General features: G+C 57.5%; 1 protein-coding gene across 5 annotated transcripts in view; it reads left to right on the top strand.

Moving 5' to 3' along the window:
- Gpsm1 (G protein signaling modulator 1) overlaps positions 1 to 20,834 on the top strand; it is a 26,980-nt gene continuing 6,146 nt past the window's right edge. The window contains exons 1-11 of one of the 5 annotated variants that reach the window (XM_052181874.1): positions 1 to 192; positions 7,317 to 7,538; positions 8,473 to 8,608; positions 8,858 to 9,000; positions 9,404 to 9,527; positions 9,785 to 9,900; positions 10,329 to 10,484; positions 11,212 to 11,320; positions 12,312 to 12,435; positions 18,013 to 18,083; positions 18,783 to 18,962. In XM_052181874.1, the coding sequence (XP_052037834.1) occupies positions 125 to 192; positions 7,317 to 7,538; positions 8,473 to 8,608; positions 8,858 to 9,000; positions 9,404 to 9,527; positions 9,785 to 9,900; positions 10,329 to 10,484; positions 11,212 to 11,320; positions 12,312 to 12,435; positions 18,013 to 18,083; positions 18,783 to 18,962 (1,449 nt within the window). In that variant the 5' untranslated portion in view covers positions 1 to 124. Of the gene's footprint in view, positions 193 to 7,316; positions 7,539 to 8,472; positions 8,609 to 8,857; positions 9,001 to 9,403; positions 9,528 to 9,784; positions 9,901 to 10,328; positions 10,485 to 11,211; positions 11,321 to 12,311; positions 12,436 to 18,012; positions 18,084 to 18,782; positions 18,963 to 18,985; positions 20,812 to 20,834 lie in introns of those variants that run through there. The other 4 variants (XM_052181875.1, XM_052181873.1, XM_052181876.1 and 1 more) reach the window with 4 other exon arrangements.

The raw sequence follows: 20,834 nt of genomic DNA on the forward strand, positions 1-20,834 counted from the left end.
ATCACTTCCTCGGCGTCTCGCGCGGACGCGCGGACAGGCAGACGGACGCGCGGACAGGCGGGCAGATCGGCAGGCGGACGGCCGCAGCGCGGGGCGGTGCTCCTGCTCGGCGCGTCCCCGACTCATGGCGAGCCCGGCCCCGCCCGTGGCCGAGGAGCTCCCGGGCCCGGCCGCCAGGCGCCTCTACTCCAGGTAGTTCAAGGACCGGGATGGGGACGGGGACCAGAGCGTCGGACGCGGGCGGGAGGCTGCCAGCCCAGAACAAAGGCTGCAGCGGCGACGCGCAACGTGGCCGGGGACGCGCCTCCCTGGATCTGCGTAGGGAGTGGTGGGGGCGCGGGACCCAAAGATCAGCCCCGCGGCAGAGAGGCTGGGGCTGGGTTCTGCCTCAACCCCGTCCCGGTGCCAAAAGGGCTTACGGGGCGGGCACTCCACTACCCGGTTCTGCGGGACCCTGAGTAGCGTGGATGCCAGTCTTCGTTATCTGGGTTCTCTTCTCAAGCCTGATACTGCCACGACCCGGTGCTGGTGTAGCATGGCCACGACCCAGGCTGTGGTGATGGGGCCCTGCCTTCACTAGCTATCCCCAGCTCTAGGCCAGAAGGAGCTGGGCCTGAGCCAGGCAGGTGGGTGTGTGCCTCCCTACAAAAGCATTTGCCTTCCAGGCAGGTTCACAGGTGATCCAGCGGTCCGTGCTGTGTGCCCACACCCACTGGGAATGACAGGCTGCCTCTGGCTCCCTGCCTCCCTGTGACTCCCGCCTGATGAGAGTGTTCCCCAGTGAGATGCTGGTCCCAGAGTACTGCCAGCTCACTCTGGCCCAGGTTGAGCTGGAAGGGCCAGAGCACTGGTCAGGGGCTGTCATCAGCCCTAAAGGAAGGCCTAACATCCTTCTGAGAGCTTCTGACTCCCACCTCCTCTAGCCCTTCCCCAAATCTGGGGGGGGGGGGTGGTCTTCCTGAAGAAATCTACCCAAGTGAGGTGGTTCATTAGCTAGCCACACTCTGCCTAGTGCCCCCAAAAGCAAAATGAGGGCTTGGTGCCTGGCAAACAGAGAGACCTTGCCCTCCCGTTCTGCTGTACTGCAGCTCAGAGACAGTGCTCCCATTGTGTGGTGCTGACGATCATGCCTGAGCCCCACACTCTGCCTCCCAGTTCTGGTGCAGGGGTAAGAGGTTTGCTCCAGCTTCTTTTTGAAGTCCCCTGGGAGTGAAGGCTATGTGGGGTCACATTTAATTCATGGCCAGCTACCTGTGAGAAGAAGGTGTCTAGTAGGCAGATTGTAGTGTGTGTGTGTGTGTCTGTGTGTGTGTGTAGATGTATCAGTGCTCCCAGTTCCCCCTTGAGGTGACTTCATAGGCAGCACTCCGGCCCCTGGGCTCACGGGTGAGGGACAGGATTCTGGATACTGGGTAAGCGCCTGTCCTCAGCCTGGCATCCCTCCAAGCTGAAACCCAAGTTGAGCTCAGACGGTTGAGCTGGGACCAGATTTAAGTTGAACAGCCAAGAGCCTTCCCACAGGGCCTTCCGGGAGGCCCGTGAACTATCCGGTCTCCACCTCCCGGCTCACAGCCAGGCCTGGATAGCCAGTCCCTGGCTTTGATGGGCTTGGAAGATGTAAATACCTGAAGCATTTTGAAGCAGGTATTAGGGTTCAGAGATGAAAAGTCTCTATCATCAAATCCAGCAACCTGTGGCCACTGGAACTAAAAGGAGGAAATCCAAGCATGTCCTGTCCCCATTGTGTTCGTGGAGGCTTGCCTCTGGCATGGGAGGATTGTGGCTGCCGAGCTACGTGGGTGCCCAGGTGACCTGGAGCCCCCTGAGTGAAGACCGCCTGTGGCTTCTCTGGGCTGATACGGGATGTCTGGGTGGGCGGCGCTCTCTGCATCACCCACCGTCTCACGAGTATCGCCATTCTTGTTGGTGTCCGGCTGAGAAGGGCCATAGATGTGTCCCTGAACGACCAGCCCCTCGTGGAGTGTAGCGAGGGCTGGCTCAGAGAGGCAGGGACACTGGGAGAGGTGGGGTAGAGTGGGAGGGTCTCTGTTGAGAATCCCTGGTCCACTGGCACTGGGGCCAGCACACGGGCTTGGGAGAGAGGTTCCTGGAGATGAAGAAGTAACCAGGAAGTCCTTACATGTCCTCTCTGGCCTCCCAGCCCCACGAGAAAGCTAAGACCTGAGAGAAGCTAGGAATGAAGGGCCAGCAGGGGAGCCCACATGGAGTGGCCTTACAAAAGGTGCACGAGGGTAGGGCTGCTGGGCCCAGGCATGGTGCCCTCTGTGGCCACACGGCCAAACAATGCTGGCACCTTTTTCTGTGTCCTCTCGTCAGCACTGTTCCCAACAGGACAATTCCCCAGGTATCCCTGCAAACCTATTTCTTGAAGTTGAGGTACCCCTCCCTTCCAGCAGCTTCTACGCCCCACACCCCCTCTCGCTCTTCCCCCTGGCTGCTGAGGGATACTAGAGTAACTTCCTTCTGTGAGATGCTGGACAGTGGGGAGCGGTGAGCCAGGGTCTCTCAAGCCTTTGGCCAGGGACCAGTGCCAGGTGACTGCTCTGCAGAGGAGGAGGTGGGCAGAGATTCAGGTAGCTAGACATGGAATGCTAAGGAGCCGGCTCATTGTGGGTACCAGAGGACACCAGATGAGATCAGGAGGCCATGAGCAGAACGTGGCTGGCCACTAGGGAGTCCGCTACTGCTTCAGTGACTGAGATGTGGCAGACAGTGCCTGGGTCCCGGTGCTTGTGTTCTTGGTGTGTTAGGGGAGTGGCACTGAGCTGTGATCCTTTTAAAGTGGCTCTGTAGGGGACATGGCTTGTGGTCAGGAACCTCAATGTGGAGATGGGTTAGCTGGGCGGGCAGTGCCCTTCTCCAGCAGTAGGTCTGTCTGGCCAGATGACAAATCCCAAGCAAGAGTTGCTTACCCCCGGAATTGGAGTGGTATGAATAATGGGAGACACTAAGCTCTAGACCCCAGAGAACTTTGATTTTGATCCTCGAGGGTAGTATTTTGGGTAACCCCCAGTGTGAACAGGTCTTTCAGAGGCCTGAGATAACCCAGCATCTGTTCAAATGGCTGCACCGCTAGGCATATGGACCCCTCGACAGGTGGACAGCACTGTCTTGGCCTGCCCTGCGGAGGTGGGGACAGAGGTTCCAGGAACGTCTCTGCTCAGCCACATCAGACTGGCTACCCCCAGAGGGCAGGAGACAGTGGAAAGCAAAGGAGGCGGGCAGGGAGGCCCCAAAGAGCATCCCTGGGGGTTCCAGGCTGTGCTGAGACTCTTGACCAAGGTGTTCCAGAAGTGGCATCACTGTACTACAGATCTCAGAACAGGAAGTAACAGAACAGAACATCTATGGCCTCAAAGTCTTCTCCTCTCATCCTGGAGTTTCTATCTCTGCTAAGAGCTCCAAGTAGTCTCAGCACCTATCGCAGCTGTCCAGCTCCTGTGGCTGCAGCCGTGCCCACCCTGTTCTCATCTCTGGGTTCCGTAGCCCAAAGACATGTAGCCTGACAGGGGGCCCCCAGGGGGGTCCTGTCATGGGGTGAGGCCAAAGTGGGGCAGTGGTCTAGGGGAAGCCTCTGAGAAGTCCCCAGTGCACTGCCCTTACACACTGGATCGGGCCCTAACTGGGGTCCTCTGTCCATCAGCGGACATTGGTAGTTCCTCTCTACTCTCGGGGTCTCTCAGGTGGCTGGGACCTTAGATGTTAGAGAAAGAACCCTACTGTGCTGGGATCAGCCTCCACAGACCCTGGGTGGCCCTGAACCCTGGTTAGACCTGGAATCTGGAACTTACCTTGAAGAGCTGGGCCAATGTGGCTGTGGGCAAGAGTCCGGCAAGGCGAGGAGGACTGCGCTCCAGGTCAGTTGAGTAGCCTATGCCAGGATCCAGGCCAGACCAAAAGGCAGGGGCTGGAGCGCGAAGAGGCCAGGTAACAGCGTTGTCCGGAATCCCAACTTTGCCCAGCGTGGGATCGGCTCTCCTGGCTGGCACTCCAGGTGGGAGACTCTGGCTTTCTGTCAGTACCAGGTGGGGATCAGAGCTGGACCGAGAGGGTCTCATGCCCATGTTTTTGTCACCACTAATGTTGTCAGTCCTAGCACTCCTGAAGCCCCTGGGTCCTGGGTCTGAGCTGTATGAAAATTTACTAAGGGATTGGCCCCATGCTCACAGCCCAGCCCCCAAGGAGGACAGAAGGGCAGCAGAGGATTACCTAGGGCTCCCTACCCTACCCCCTCTGCCACCCGTGTTCATCCGTCCAGCCTGAGCCGCCCTTGATCCCTTGATCCACATTATATCCTGGGAAGGGCAGAGGAGCTGTTGTAGAGCTTGGGGTCTCCTATGGCCTAGCCTTAAGACCCTGAGATTGGTACATCTCCTGGACTATGGCCAGAGCTCTGTGATGCTGACTTCTGCCATGGAGGGCCAGCCTCTGGCCCTGAGCTTGGCTGAGAAGGCTGTGTGCAAGGTGGTCTATGGTGCCCCCCGCCCCCGCCCGTTGCTGCTGCCTGTGGGCCTGGAGTTGTGGCTGTATGTGCAGAAGATGCGAAACCTCCAGAAAAAGAGGTGGGGACCAGGCAGGTATCGGGCTTCAAGGCCCAGTGCCTGGGCGGGTCCAGGCATGATTTGGGAGTGTCTTGGAGTCAGGGAGGGACAGGAAAGGGGTTGAGCAGGTGACAGGTGTCAGATGGGTGTCTGTCATGATTCAGGGTGTCTTGTGGGGAAGGGTCCTTTGTGTCATGACCTAAGTCAGTTCCCCATCTAGTACAGAGTAACCATCCCATCGATGTCCCTTCTGGAATAGTCCCCCGGGCTTCTTCCCCACTCCTCTCCCAAACCTTTGCTCTTTGGGTATCAAATCTCTGGTCTAGGAGCGTGACAGGGTGGGAAGGTAGTTCCCCCTGATCACTAGTGTCTCCCATGTGACAGACACTCCTGTGCAGTCATCTAAGATGACAAAGCTGAACCTCAGCTGGCTGCTCAGTACCCGCGGGGAAGGGACAGATAGGCCGTAATTAAGAAGCCAGAACTTGGCATTGGCCACAGAAGAAATGTCTTGTGGCTGGTTGCTACAGTAACCATGGCCCTTGTGGCCAACGTGGCATCTGATGGCCTTTCCCAGAGGGCTTGGTAAGGTGGCCATCCAGGACTCCAGCAGATATAGGATGGGAGTTCCTGGCATAACAGGGAAAGTGGATAGTCCAGGGTCTGGCTTCCTGGCCTCAAGGTCACATGCCTTGTCCTGACCCTTGAGAGGCCATGTGGCTCTGCTAATCTCTGGAGGAAAGAGAGAAGTGGAGGGAATCCCTGAGCCCTAGTCCAGCAGGAGGCCCATTCCTTCTCCCTGATGCCAAGTGTGTTTCTAATGTCCCAAATACCCTTCTCAGTAATTATGTTTCGTTTTTTCAACATCTGACCAAGATTCTTTCAAATGCCATGCCTGGGCCTGGTTAGGAATGTCTGGACTGTGTGTCCAGAAGGGGCAAGCCTTCACAGCCTCCTTATGGCAGACAGACCAGACAGACTCAGAGAGGGACACCCACACTGAAGCAGGGTCCCAGCCGGGCACAGCGTCAGGGGCAGGGGAGTGGGCTGACTGGATGATAACCAGAGATGTCATAGCAAGATAAACCCAGACAGACAAGCACGACTCCAGAGACCAGAAGCCCGAGAGGCGGGAGACAAGCTCCTGCCCACCCATCCTGAGAACTCATGCTCCATTCCCTGGGGAGACCAAAGGAGAGCATCGCAGCTTCTTGGCACCTGACCTCATGGCATCAGAAGAGAAAGGCGGGGCAGCCGGTGGTTGGCTTCTGGAAAATTGGGGACCTTTTGAGTGGCAGAAAAGAAGTTGTAGGCACTGTGGGCTTGCTGATCCCAAGGAGGATTGGACACCATGGCCTGGTTCCAAGGGTGTTGACTGTGTGGGCACCTGGGCACAGGAGGGTGGGACTTCCTCCAGCACAGTGCTCTGAGCCCAGGGATGCCGACACTTGCACCAGTTTCTCAGGGGTCTGTTTACTCCATCTCTGTTCACGTGGCGCTCTTGTCTTGGGAAGGTTCAGAATGCTCCATTGATAACCCAGAACACAGAGGGTGTGGCTTTGTGGTTTGTGTCAGAAAACCTTTGGTTGAAATGCTTAGCATCTCTGTCCTTGCTTTTCACACCTTCCCTGAATCGCTCTAGAGAGCTGGCCGAGCCTCCTAACACAGAGGCTGGGCCAGTGTCTCGAACAGCTGGGCACTCAGTCAGAGCCGGGCCCAGTGCTTTATGTCCATTAATCTAGTTTCCAGGAAGGCCAAGGCAGGGGAATTGCTTGGGCCAGCAACGTAGAGACCCTGACTCAAACAGTGAAGAGAAAAAAGACAGGTTGGTCTGAGACTGGAGCAAGCACGTGGGTCCTCAAGTGCCCAGGCCACGGGTGCAGGGGCAGCATGGGATGGGGACTTTGGGGATGGGGACTTTGGACTGTTCAGGGTCTGAGGATGGGCCTTCTCTGGCACAGCTAGATATTTCCACTTTTCAACACAGCCCAAGAAGCTTATAACCCTGCATATGAAACCTTCAAACCCAGGCTGTTCATGGTTCCTGGTGGTAAGGGATAGATAGTAAGATAGGGATTGCTGGGTTGGTGTGCAGTGGTGGTGCACGCCTTTAATCCCAGCACTTGGGAGGCAGAGGCAGGGGATTTCTGAGTTCGAGGCCAGCCTGGTCTACAGAGTGAGTTCCAGGGCTACACAGGTTTTTCTGAACAGGGTTCAGAAAAAACAAGAACAAAAGAAAGGGTAAAGGGGAGCCGCACACTGGAGCACTGTGGGGTCCAGTGTCTGCTCTGAGATGTGGACTCCCAGCTGGCATAGCCGGGGCACTGTGGGGTCCAGTGTCTGCTCTGAGGCGTGGACTCCCAGCTGGCATAGCCGGGGCACTGCGGGGTCCAGTGTCTGCTCTGAGGCGTGGACTCCCAGCTGGCATAGCCGGGCACTGCGGGGTCCAGGGTCTGCTCTAAGGCATGGACTCCCAGCTGGCATAGCCGGGGCACTGCGGGGTCCAGTGTCTGCTCTGAGGCGTGGACTCTCAGCTGGCATAGCCGGGGCACTGCAGGGTCCAGGGTCTGCTCTAAGGCGTGGACTCCCAGCTGGCATAGCCGGGGCACTGCAGGGTTCAGGGTCTGCTCTAAGGTGTGGACTCCCAGCTGGCGTATCTGTGAGCAAAGCTGTGATGGGAAACAGCTGCTGAGGGGCATGCGGCTCTACTGCGACCACAGAGTGTGCCAAGGGGTGGTATTCCTTCTCTGCCAGGATGGAGGCCTCCTGTCTGGAGCTGGCCCTTGAAGGTGAGCGGCTGTGCAAGGCGGGGGACTTCAAGGCAGGTGTGGCCTTCTTCGAAGCTGCTGTGCAGGTGGGCACTGAGGACCTGAAGACCCTGAGTGCCATCTACAGCCAGCTGGGCAACGCCTACTTCTACCTGAAGGAGTATGCCCGGGCCCTGCAGTTCCACAAACATGACTTGCTGCTGGCACGGTAAGTACCGGTGGATTGTGGCCTGATGGCATTGGCCTGGTCCCCTGTGTGTGGAGCCCCCTGTCCTTGGGGGAGGTTGGATGGGGCGGATGTCTCTGATCCTGGAGAGCCCAGAAGGAGGGCCTGACCTGGGAGAGGGAATCTATGGATCCCTTAGAGGTCAGCGTTCAAGTTAAGGTATATGTGTGTGCATGAATATGTGTGTGCTGTCTTCATGGGTGTGTGTGTGTGGGTGTGTGTGTGTGTGTGTGTGTTGTGTTCTCTCTGGCTTGGTGTGACTCTTTCTCCCTGAGATTGTGTCTCTACTACCCATAGCTATTCCTTTTCTGCGATCTTGGGTTTGGGGTACTCTTGCCCTCAGCTCTGTAAGGCAAGGTCTTACTCTGGGGGCCCCCTGCTCTCCTTGTGAACTCTGACCCCTTAGAGGTTTATGGTCTCCCTTCTGCACATTTCCCACCATTTGCCAGTGTCTATCTTGATGTCCTATCTGCTGCTTGATTCTCGGTTCCGACTGTGCCCTACAGGGCCTCCCTCTCGCTCCACATTCAACCCAGTTTCTGTGGAGGCCTCAGAGCCACCCTGACTGCCTAGACAGGGGTCAGAATTCCCCCAGTCCTGCCCATGCTGGCGACCCGCCCACCAGGGATCCTCCCCGCTGCTTCCCTGTCTTCAGCACTCAGAGCAGATCTGATGCTGGTGGCTTGCCGAAGCGCGCATGTAGAAGCGCGTGTAGAAGTGTGTGTAGAAGCGCGTGTAGAAGCGCGTGTAGAAGCGTGTGTAGAAACGCGTGTAGAAACGCGTGTAGGAGCGTGTGTAGAAGCGCGTGTAGAGCTGACTCCCCACTCCAGTCTTTCTCCTCTGAGGCCTGTTTGGCTCCTGCTCAGCTCGGGGCCTGACTAGACCCACCGGCTCCTCACTCCTTCCTGCCCTCCAGGACCATTGGTGACCGCATGGGGGAGGCCAAGGCTAGCGGGAACCTAGGCAACACACTCAAGGTCCTAGGCCGATTCGACGAGGCAATCGTCTGCTGCCAGCGACACTTGGACATTGCCCAGGAGCAGGGGGACAAGGTGAGCGGTCAGACACTTGTGTCCTCCACCCTTTCCATCCCTGCTGGGGGCTTTTACCCTCAAACATCAGGTGCCCAGCCACCTCTGCCACCCAACTGGCAGAGGAGAGAGGCAGTACAGGGTAGAACTGGATTTGCCCTTGCTCGGGATTCAGCAGGCCAGGGGACTAGAACATGGCTCCTGCAGGTGCACCTTGGGGTGAGTTCCCTGAGGGACCTTAGAGCCTCTCTACCTCACTGCTGCTCACAGGTTGGGGAGGCGAGAGCGCTCTACAACATTGGGAATGTGTACCACGCCAAGGGCAAACAGCTCTCCTGGAATGCTTCACAGGACCCCGGGCACCTACCGCCTGATGTCCGTGAGACACTGCACAGGGCCTCTGAGTTCTATGAGTGAGTGAGTGAGTGGGGTGGACTGGAACCATGGGGGGGGGTGCTGATGGGGCTGGGCTTGTCCGAGTGCCCCTGCGTTCCATAAACACTTCTTCAGCTATTGTGTGCTCGGTAAGGGACTGGGCAGGATTCCCAGACACAAAACACCCTCACATAAAGATAGCCCGACCGCTCTGCGGGTACTTCCCCTCACACACACCTGGCGTGGATGGTAGGCTTTGACCAAACTCCCAGCCCCGAGGCTCTGGTGTCATTTGAGCCAAGGAGCCCATTCCATGCTACCCCGTGTCCTCCACATACTCCTGGGAGAGCCAGTCTGTCTTTCCAGCCTCAGGAGGAGGAAGCTATGTAGCCACTTCCTGGGGTTAGGAAGGACACAGTTCTCAAAGACTTGGCCCCCTAGGAGGAACCTGTCCTTGGTGAAGGAACTAGGCGATCGGGCGGCCCAGGGCAGGGCCTATGGCAACCTGGGTAACACCCACTACCTGCTGGGAAACTTCACGGAGGCCACAACCTTCCACAAAGAGGTGAGCTGGGCCTGGGGGCTGGGGCAGGGGTGCGGCAGCAGGAAGGCTTTGGGTTACCCCACACACACACAGTCCTCAGTGGCATGGCAGCTGGGGCATCACTGAGCCCTGCTCCTATTGCATGTGGTCCTGTGGTCCCCGTCTGCTCCCTGGACACTCAGACGTCAAGCTAGCACCTTGGCTGGAGAGGCATCCCTGACTGTGATCCTAGGGTTGCAGAGCTATGTGATGACGGCAGGGTTTGGATCTATCTGCAGCGCCTGGCCATCGCCAAGGAGTTTGGAGACAAGGCAGCTGAGAGGAGGGCGTACAGCAACCTGGGCAATGCTCACATCTTCTTGGGGCGCTTTGACGTGGCTGCCGAACATTACAAGTGAGCGGGGAAGACAGCCCTGGGGTGTGCTGAGTGCCAGGCTACAGAGATGCCGCTCCGCTCCCACGGTTCAGTCCCAGTCAAGCGGGGACCCTGGCTGCCCTGAGAAAGGCCGGTGCTCGAAGCTCATGAGTGTCCCCGAAGTCAGCTGCGTCCTGGGTGGGGGGGGGTGGCCACTAGATGGAGCAGGGACTTCATGCTCATCTCTGAGATGGGGACACTAAGTCCCCATCAAGCATCAATCCTGTGCTCAGAGCCATTAGTGATATTAGCCAATGTCACAATTAGCTAGCTCCTTAGCCAGTGAGAACCCATGCACCCACATGCATCTGGTGCTGTGAATTAAGTGCATTTGTGAAGTTTAGCATGCCTGAGGAAGAAGAGACATTGCTACCTCCTTCAGGGACTGACTCTCCCGTTCTGCACAGGAAGACGCTGCAGCTGTCGCGGCAGCTCCGGGACCAGGCAGTGGAAGCGCAGGCTTGCTACAGCCTGGGCAACACCTACACACTGCTGCAGGACTACGAGCGCGCTGCTGAGTACCACCTGCGGCACCTGGTCATTGCCCAGGAGCTGGCCGACAGGTGTGTGAAAACAGCCTGGGTTTGCATACCTGCTCCCCTGCGGGCCACAGCATGCATGGTCAAGGCAACCTCCCACCTAGGCCCCCGGCCAGCCTCTCAGTGTGAAACAGTTTAGATAGATAGGTCCGAGGCTTGTAGGGGCCCGTGGCCTCCCAACTCCGGATAGCCTTCTATGCAAACGAGTATGTAGCAGGGTTTCGGAGCCACGGAGCTGGGGGCAGCTATAATGGGAGGTATCCTCGAAGAGATGCCCTGTCCACAGGGCTTCTGTGGGAGGTACGGATAATGGAAGTGTCCTGGAACTAGGTAGAGATAACAGGAATACACAGCTAAACGCCCCTGAATGCATGGTTCGCTTTGGACCTGGCTGAGGGGGCATGGAGCAAGCTGCAGGCAGGCACCTGCTGGCCACTAGGGGGCGAACCAGGCCTCGAGCAACAGCGCACAAGTGCTGGGCTTTGAGTGCCCATCTGGCCCCAGGGCAAGCTGGTAACATGCGTAGGTTTATCAAGTTCATTCTTTCAACAAGAAAGCACAAAAGTGCAGCTGGCTGGCGTGTCTCCCTCAAGGGGGTGAGCCAGTGAGCACCGTGGACAGGGCCAGCCGGCTCCTTTGGCTGAGGAAACGCTGTGCTGTTGGTACATTGTGTTACCAGGTTGAGAGAGGGTCAGGACTTGGGGCACTAGGCAGTCCTGGGAGGCGGGTGTGATTGTCTGACTTTCCACAGGGTGGGAGAGGGCCGAGCATGCTGGAGCCTGGGGAACGCCTATGTGTCCATGGGGAGCCCCGCACAGGCCTTGACCTTTGCCAAGAAGCACCTGCAGATCTCCCAGGAGGTGAGCTGGGCCTCCTCCCCAGGTCTCTGCTGGGGCCTCAGCAGCCCCTTGTCTACTTTCTTGTGCGTGTTCCCAACAACCCTTTCTGAGCACTGGATCCCAAAGAGGACAGATCCCTCTTGTGTGTCCCAGGGTCAGTGGGTCAGTGGGTCAGTGGATCAAGGATCTGTTTTCCACTTAGAATGCTGGTGTCCCCTGTGTGGATTCCATCCTTCAACCCCTATGGAGCTGGGCCGTGTTAGGTATCAGGGATGCTGGGCGTAACCTCTTGGAGGTAGACCAGCAAGACAGAGGGTCTGTTGCCCAGGGATACCTTGGGATGATAGCTCTCTAGGAAGCCTAGTGGTCCCTCCTCTGTGCAGTCACCTTCTGCTGTGGACAGTGCAGGGACATCCGAGAGAAACCTAGCCTCCCTAACTAAGGGTGGACCTCAAGCCCCTACAGTGTTGAAAGGAGCATCTTAGGCACGCATGTTCAGGTACGAGAACAGATGGCCCACAGCAGAAAAGACCTCTGTCTGAAGACCCCTCCACAGGGGATTAGCCGCACATCCTCATGAGTGCAAACGGAGGTCTCCAAAGACTCCTGAGCTTTGTGGCTCTCTGTTCTTCATGGTGAGTTTGTACTGAAGAGGGTCCCCCTGGTGGAGCCTCAGTACTGGGAACCTGAGGCTGGTGGGTCCCAGGAGAAGACAGGTCCCTATGGTCGAGATAGGTTTACTCCAAGACCAGGCCAGGCTGACCACTCACAGGTTTCCCAAGACCCTGAGCACTCTGGGGTGGACTGGAGGCTGTCCAGAACATCTAGGAATAGACCCCCAGAGTCAAGTTCTAGTAGTGAAGGACTGGCTCTCTCAGAAACCCAAGGGTCTGAGGTCAGCCCAGGCTGTCCAGCAGGGCAAGATGGTGTACTAGAGCCCTGTCACCAACACTCAGAGAGCACGGTCCCACGTCTAACCCACCGCCCATCTACCCACCCCTGCTTGCCTCAGATTGGAGACCGAAACGGAGAGCTCACAGCCCGCATGAACATTGCTCACCTGCAGCTGGCACTGGGCCGGCTGACAAGCCCGGCAGCAGCAGAAAAGCCAGATCTGGCTGGCTATGAGGCACAAGGTGAGTTGTGGGTCCGGGGGCTGGGATGTGCTTCCTCGTCTGGTCTGGGCATGAGGTCCAGTTGAGGCAGCCTCTGAGCAGGGGTATGGCAGGAGAGAAACTTGGGGAAAGGTAGAGGGTTCTACCGGGAGGACTGGCCCTTGGTTCAGGGCACAGGGTGGGTCTCCCAGAAAGGAAGCTACTCAGTAAGAGAAGAGACTATACCGGATCTGGGCACTACTCTTCCTTTTTCTGGGCCCAAAAGAGACCACACCACTCCCTGCCTAGGAAACTCATAGTGGGAATAGAGAGACAGACAGATACAGTGTGCTGTGGGGAGAGACAGGGTGTCCAGAGCTCCAGGGCACAGATGCACCCCACTGGGGCATGTCAGGGATCAGGGGTGTTTTAGTTACTGCTCTATTGCTGTGGAGAAACACGATGGCCAAGGCAACTCTTATGAAAAAAGCCATAATTTGATTGGGAGCTTACTAACAGTGTCCGTGATTTGGCCCATTATCATGGTGGGGAGCGTGGTGACAGGCAGCCATGGTACTGGGGAAACACCTGATCCAAAAATTACAGGAAGAGAGAAAAAAGGGGGGTGGGGTTCGAAACCTTGAAGTCCACTCTCAGTGCCACACCTCCAACAAGGCCACACCTCCTCCAAGAAGGCCTCACCTCTTAATCCTTCCTAGACAATTTCACTATCTGGGATTCAACCGCATCTATGAGGGCCATTCTTGTTTAAACCACCACAAAGGACAACTGAAAGGCAGGGCCAGAAAGACAGGTAATAGCCAGGAGCACCAATGGCAGAGGGCTGGTGGCCAGTCATGCACTGTCCCTGAGAGAGCAAGACTCTGTGGTCTCCTAGAGCCCCTCCCTCCCATGATCCTAGTGGTACCACAGGGCTCAGGGCAAGAAATGGCTCCTGTCCTAAGCAACCCTGCAGCCAGAATCATACTCTGTGGGCGGAGCTGCTAGGAGGCTGGGGGGAGCCGGTCAGTGCCTGCCTGGAGTACTAATCAGGCAGAGGCACTTGAGTGACCTCATTCAGATTGCTGATTGTCCCCGTGCAGGTCAGACACGGAGTGAATAGGAGGACGGAATGTCCCCACAGAGCAAATACATTAATACGTACCGAGGAGGCTGGTGGCTGCAGGGTGTCCTGCTGAATTGGCTTCTTGGGGCCCATAAGGCCTTGTGAGGGCGCCAACTGCCCCCACTTACTGAGTCTGACAGGAATGGAGCCCCAGCGCCTCAGGAGTGTTTTTCCAGGAGCACCCACTGACTCTGGCCTCTCAGGCCATTCAGAAGGGATACTTGCTTGCTACCATGAGAACCCCTGGTTCCTCAGGCCTGGAGTTTCTCAGTATGACCTGGCCTGGAAAATAAGGCTGGGGACAGAGGAGAGGAGCAAAGACTTCTGGGACCCTCAGCCACTCCCCGTGATACAGTGGCTAATGGGTGGGATGGGGTTGTGCAGTGTGAGGCCCTGGCTGGCAGTTTCCCAGGGTAGATAGCTCTGTACAGAGCTCCTAGCACAGCTCTTGTAACCCTGGTCGGCTTCTGGAAAGATTCCCACAGAGGCGGCCAGCTCCTCATCCTGACTCTTCCTCCAAGCTAAGCGAAAAGGGGGGGCAAGTCACAAGTGAATGGCCAGGGACAAGGCAGCTCTGTCCTCCCCATGTTGGCTCCTCTGCTATGCCTTGCATGCCAGACCCTTCCCAGCCGGGGGCCCCCGGAAGCCACCTCCCCACAGGGCTTCTTGCAGCCAACGGCTAGGCCTGGACACTGGAGAGTAGTTAATCCTCCAAGGAGGACATCAGAGAGAGGGCTCTGGTACCCCGAAGTTCTGGGATGCAGTTGCTGAAGGCAGGCCGGCACTGTGAGAGTCTGAGTGGTCCTGAGGGAGACCCCTTCTCAGGTAAGCCAGTAATGCACAGGATCAGAAAGCCGGAGAGAACTGGACGGCGCTGAGGCAGCTGCGAAGGGCTGAGCCTGCCTCCTCTGAACTGGCCAGGAGTTAAGAGTCAGAGTGGTTCCGGGACAGGGGGCCAGGTGGGCGCCCCAAAGGGCACAGACCCCGAGGGGCTGGGGATGGATGAATCCCCTGGGACTAGGGGATGCGCTCTGCCTGGGCTGGAGGGAGGTCACAGCCAGGGCGCGTTGGCATTCTGTTGTTGGGTTCAGTCTGGTGCAGTATTTACATGTGGCTGTGGCCCGTGGGACTGCGGGCCCAGGCACCCAATGACGGCTTGAAATAGTGGGAGTGGTCTGAGCAGACAGCGAGGAGAACCATGCATGTGGGCGTCGGGCAGTGAGTGCTGTACGTTTTGAGCTGAATGGTTTGTATTTGTAGCGTGGTGGGCTTTGTAGGTGTGATGGTGGCCGTGGGCTGAGGCAGGACAAAGGCTCAGTTTTGGTTTTCGTGTTGGTTGTTTGTTTCCTGATTTGATTGGTATCAACAAGGGACTCTTGTTCTGGATGATGGACCCTGACTCCCCGAGGCCTTACCTCCCTCGGGTGGTACACTCAGCTGACAAAGCAGAATCTGACTGTCCTAGTCAGCGGGGCACTACCCTGCCCTCTGCTTCCGCTGCCCAGTCTCTCTGGCTGTAGAGCTGTCTGAGATCCTTACACATAGCGCACGTGGCTATGCTGCCCATAGAGTCTGGCAATATAGGATGCATGCAGGCGGTTTCCGTTTGTCCTTCTGAAGAGCACGTAAGGGAGAAGGGATGCCAGCCCTGGCTAGCCCTGCCAAACTTGACGGGCCTGGCCTAACAACCCCCCTCCAGTGACAAAGTGGAAGCCCTGTGCTTTTGATGGTCTGTAGCTCCCCTCATCCTTTGGGCTCAGTATCGCCCTGTCAGCCTAGGGCAGCTCACTGAGGTCTGTCTTCACTTCTGGATCGGGGATATGCTTGCTGTGGTGTCTGAGTGGAAGTGGCAGGCCCACTAGTAGTGCTGAGGGTGACGGGGCAGGCAACGGCCCGAGTGCTGAGCGTGCTGTGCAGAAGTGTCTGCAGCAGTTGGGGACCATGTGGAGGACCTGTGGACCTGCAGACCCAGTGGAGTGGAATTCTGTGGGTCTAGCCAGGGCTCACTGCATTTCTAGCATGGAGAAGGGACTGAAAGGACAGGTAAGGGCCTGGCACAGGGAGAAGAGGGCCAGGTTCTAGATCCCTGTAGTTAAAACTACCAGCGAGAGTCACATGGACTGGGGATGATTTGGAGGGAGGATTGGACAAGGAGCACTCATGGATTTGGATGGTCCTCCCTCAGACATAAAGGACAGAAGCCTTCACAAGACAGTGACCGTCCACCTCGGGTGGATAGGCATAGTGGAGAATTTTCTAGACCTGTTACTGTAGGCGGGATGGGCAGGATGCTGAAGGAGGGGTCAGGGTCTGAGGCCTCAGTGGGTGTGGCTCAGCCCAGGAGGAACGGCCATTTGGACTGGCCTGACCTGACTTCTCTGACTCTAGACAGAGGATGTATTCATTTTGCTGGGCTCTGCGGGCCTCCCGCCCTGTCTGTGACAAGGAGGTGCCCTCCCTGAGACCGCCTGTAGGCTGTGATTCTGAAAGACTCCTTGGGCCCTCTCTGCTCTCCAGAGGATGTATCCTGGTATTCTGTTAGTACACGTCGGGAACCAGGAAGCTGGCTCCACACTATTTCTTCCTTAGAGTTGTCTTCTAAGCTGGGCATTAAGTGACCTTTGGCCCATGGCTGCTGCCGCTGCATTTGGGGCTGACTGGCTGTGGGGAGCCTGTGTTGAGGGCAGGAGCGACAACAGCAGACAGGCCCTTCTGGGTGCTCAGAGCCATACCTGTGCGTGTCTGGAGTGGCTTGTGTCCTCCCTGCTGGGTCCCTCCCTAGTCCCTGGATGTGGCCCTTACATCCCTCTGGGTGGCTTTTCCTGCTGCGATGATTTATTTCTGAACCACTCGAGAGCAGGACACAAGTCTGTCTCCCTCAAAAGTCCCAGCTTGGACGGGGATGGAGTCACACAGGCCCTTCTGATGGCTTTTCCTGTCTCGCGGGATATTTTATGTTCTGTATCACTTAGGGCAGGTCTAGAGCCATCAGGCTAAAGGCCTCTGGGACCTGCTGGAGCCCCAGACCTGTCTGGCACTAAGACACTCCTCTCCGCAATTTTTATTTTTTAAGAATGTGGCTTCAAACTCACTATGTGGCTAAGGCCAACCTCGAATGTCATGCTCACGAGTACAGTGCTGGCCAGTTTGTCACATAAGGCAACAATGGATAGGTCAGGAATATTGGCCCGTTCCCCGCTGAGCGTGGTGGGCATTGTCGGTATGATGGTGGCCAGTATCTGTCCACGGCTGGTGGTGTTCACTCAGTACTCCTAGGGGATAAGCCCTGTAGGGTGGTGCCAGCACCCATCCAGGGTTTGCCAGCCCCAGGCTGTCTTTCCTCAGTGCCTCACAAGCCCTGCCCTGGATATGTCTGAACTGTATGGCGTGCTTCTGAGCAGAGGGTATCCAGCACCTGTCTGGGGACTGGAGACCAAATGAGGGGTGGGAATGGTGGCAGCTCATAAAAGAGACCCTGCTTGGTGGTGATTCCTTGGAATCAGGGACAGGGAAATGGCTAGGCCTTCAAATTGCCAGGCACATTGAACTTCCCAGTCCTGTCATGCCTCCTCAGGGGCTGGGGACAGCAAGCCCCTTCCTGAGGGCCCCCCTATTGTCTCTTCACAGCTTGGCTCCACCCTGGATTGTCCATTTGTGGCTTGGCTGACCTGGCTCTGCTCTGTACAGACTGCCTGGCTGACCTGGGTCCTGCAGGCTACCCAAGCCAGACTTGCTTCCCCAGTCTCCTTCCTGTCACAGCCTGTGCTAGGAAAGGACCTGGGGACCAGCATAGAGTTGCTTCCCAGGCCAACTGAGAATGAGGGTCAGGGACCCTGGGGCTGGCGGTGGCACCGAGCAGTCTGTGCTTCCAGAGTCAGGCAATAGCTCCTTCCGCCCACTGTGTTTGTGGGCTTGGGGGCTGATAGCATACCTCCTGTGGGAGCCCAGGGCTTGGTTCAAACCATGTGCCAGGATGGGCCCCACCCCAGTTTGTTCACTGAGCCACGAGCCGTGCCACTGCTACTCCAGCCCTGGGGTCCACAGGGTGCCTCAGGGACCCACAGGGTCCTCCCTGCTCCATTCTCACGTGGGTTCAGGAGGTAGGATGGGGAGATCACGTGTGGCTTCACGGAGAGGATCCTAGGAGTGTACTGACCACCTTCCAGGCAGAAGGACCTATGCCAGCTGAGTTGATAGGCAGCACAGGGAAGGGCTTGGCAGAGGATCCCATTAAGGTGTGTGTGGGGACAACACTGAAGCTAGCTCTGTTGCACCCTTCTCGGGGTCAGAGCTGACCTCAGTCCTTGCCTGGCTCACCACAGAGACTCTGTGGACACTCTAAGAAAGATTGTATTTTCCCTTCACAAGAAGGGATCTATGAACTCTGGCCCTGGGGTGCAGCGCTGCTGAGTCCTCCGTCTCCCAGATCCTTCGCTTGGTCAGTGGCCTAAAAGCTTGAGGTCAGCACTGTGATGGGCTGTGATCTCTTCCAGGAGCAAGACCCAAAAGGACACAGAGGCTGAGTGCCGAGACCTGGGACCTGCTGCGGCTCCCCCTGGACCGGGTGAGCTGGGGAGCAAGGCTGGTGGCCTAGGGACCTAGGAACAGATGGCCCAGAGGCATGGTCAGCATGTGGACTCCGGGTTAATGAGCCCAGCGCGCAGTATTTGCTGAGTCAGCACACTCTTTGGGTCCTCTCCCCTGGGAGATAAACGTTTCTCCTCCCCCCCCCCAGCAGCCTGAGGCCCAACAGGAACCTATTTGTCACCATTCTACCTTGAAGTGGTCTGATTCTACTGTCCGGGGTTAACCTTCCCCTGGGTGGCATGTCCTAGGTTTCTGTTTGTTCCCTGCCACTGGACTTGGGGGGGTAGGGGGAGGCGGAGAACAGCTGTTACTGTTGGAGTAGTTGGTGGATTTTGGCAAACCCCAAATGTGGGGAGAGGGGTGGGTGGGGACTAGTGTAGGTACTATGTGGCCCTAGGCAGTATCCTGGACTCTCTGATCTTCTAGTTGAAAACAGCCTTTGGATCCTGAGTTCAAGGTCAGGGCCACTTGTGGCCACCTGTGTTGCCTAGCACCGGAAGGCTGGCATTTAAGAAAGTTGGCACCGCTCAAATGTCTGTCTGGCCTTGTCTTGTGCCCTCCGGAGTTCATATTCCTTCTGAGACTGAGTGCCTTCTGTGTTGGGGCAGCTGGGCTGAGAGGGGACTTTGGTTTTAAATTGCCCTAGCCCATGTCCAACCTGCCTTTCCCTCTCCAGGAGCAGAATGGAGAGACCCACCACCCAGGGGATGGGAGGGGTCCAGGCAGGGACTCGCTTCCCCTCCCCATGAGAAGCAGGAAGTACCAGGAAGGCCCGGATGCTATTGAGAGGAGACCCCGGGAGGGTAGCCACTCTCCACTGGACAGTGCTGATGTAAGGGTGCAGGTCCCTCGTACGGTAGGTGCCTCCTGAGTTGAGGGGACAGATGTGAACGTGACCACAGGGCCCTTCTTCCCTGTCTGCCTCTCCAGCCTGGAGACAAGGCAAGGCTGGGCCAGTGACTAAGGGAGGGAAAGCCGTAAGCGGCTGGGCCTTCTCCCTGGCCTGTGCGCCTAGGCGCTGAGGGCACCGAGCTCAGAACTGTTAGGTGTGCCTTGGGGAGGCCTCCTGGGCACCCAAGTGAGCCTTGCTGCAGGCAGCTTCTGTCTTTCTGTGGGGCATCGGTTTCCACCTTTGTCACCAGTCTTCAGGTGACCTCTGTGTCCAGGCTTCTTTGTTGCCTTTCTGGGACCCTTGAGACCTGGCTGCCCTGGACTACGCAGCCTGCTCCGTATGCTGTCTACACCTCAGCGGGTGCTTTCGGGTTCCAGAGTGGCTGGGTACAGGGATAGGCCCAAACTCAAGGAACCCAGGTAGGGACCAGCTTGGGAGCCTGAGAAGTGTTATAACCGGCAACCCCTTAATGTGCCTCAGCGTCTAAGAGGCCTCCTGGGGAGTCTCCTATGTTGCAAAGTGGTGGCCCTAGCTGAGGGATGTGGGGTGTGGCTGCAGAAGGGTAGGAAGGCCCACAGGGCAGGTCCTAAGGGAACAGCCTCAGTGTTTGGGGCAGGACTGTGTGAGAGGAGGCACATGCTCCATCCATGGGGAATGGCATCGTGTGGAGGGCATGCTGGGTGGCCATGTACGCTGTTGGCCCAATATAGGAAGGCCAGCAGAGAGCTAGCATCTGCCCAGTGTCCTGTCAGGTCTGGGCAGGGCGGTGCCACCAACTCTACCTCAGCATCCTGATCAAAGCTAGACTGCAGACCTGATAGGGGGTCGCTGTGGCCCAACAGGGTCCCGCTGTGCATAGCCTGGAAGCTCAGGCCTTCTGGAGGCACTCAGCTTTCCTGAAATAGTAGGCTGGGTAACTCAGTGGTCAGATAAAAGACTGGTGGCCAGTGGGCAGAGGGCGGGGCCTGCCCGAGACCCAGAGAAGAGTCGGTATTTAGGCACAAGAGTCTCTGTGCAGGGCACTCAGGTCCCGAGGCTCTAGAAAGTGGCGTCTAACACCCTCGCACTGCCACAGGCCCAGGTGGCTGTGCTGCATAAGCCTCGGTTATTCTTAGTGCCTGAGGCCCACCCCTCCTGCCAGGGCGGCTCCCTCCAATTCCAACCCAGCCCACTTTCTTCCCATCACAGGGAGCTAGGGAGGGAACACATAGTCTCTTATTCCTGGGCTCCGAGGAAGGTTGTGGTAGAGCCAAGAGGCCACCGTGCCAATGCCAAGGGCTACCCAGGCCAGAACAGGAGTCAGTCTGGAGTGGCCTCAGGAGCAAAGCTGATGGAAGAGACTGCTTCTCTAGGGGCCTAGCTTTAGCTTTGGAAGGAAGCCCAGGGGCCCAGGGGTTGGGTGGGAAAGGGCTTTCAAATAAGCTGTCCACCCCCACAGCCTTTGGCATGCCCACCCACAGGCCTCAAGGGGTGTGCTCTGTTGAGCTGGGGAAGCCAGCTCAGTGTTTACAGAATGAGGGTGTGTGTGTGTGTGCGTGTGTGTGTGTGTGTGTGTGTGTGTGTATGCACGCGCGCGCGCTTGTGAGCTGCAGCAGCGAGGGCGGGTACTGGGAGAGCCCAGCCTTCTCCCTGGCTGCTATTTAAGCATCAGGCGAAGCCCGTGGGTCCCGACAACAGCAGACGGGAGGCCCTTGGCACTTCAGGCAGGTGGTAGCAGCTGTGCCTGGCACCTTGGCATCCTGCCTGGGCTGCACATGGCCTGGCACCCGTACAGCTCCTGATTGCTACGTCTGGAGGGAGCCTGTGATCCTGCGTGAGTGTGGGTCCTTGGGCATA

The sequence above is a fragment of the Apodemus sylvaticus genome, chromosome 5 (genome assembly GCF_947179515.1).
Source record: "Apodemus sylvaticus chromosome 5, mApoSyl1.1, whole genome shotgun sequence".
Taxonomy (NCBI): domain Eukaryota; kingdom Metazoa; phylum Chordata; class Mammalia; order Rodentia; family Muridae; genus Apodemus; species Apodemus sylvaticus.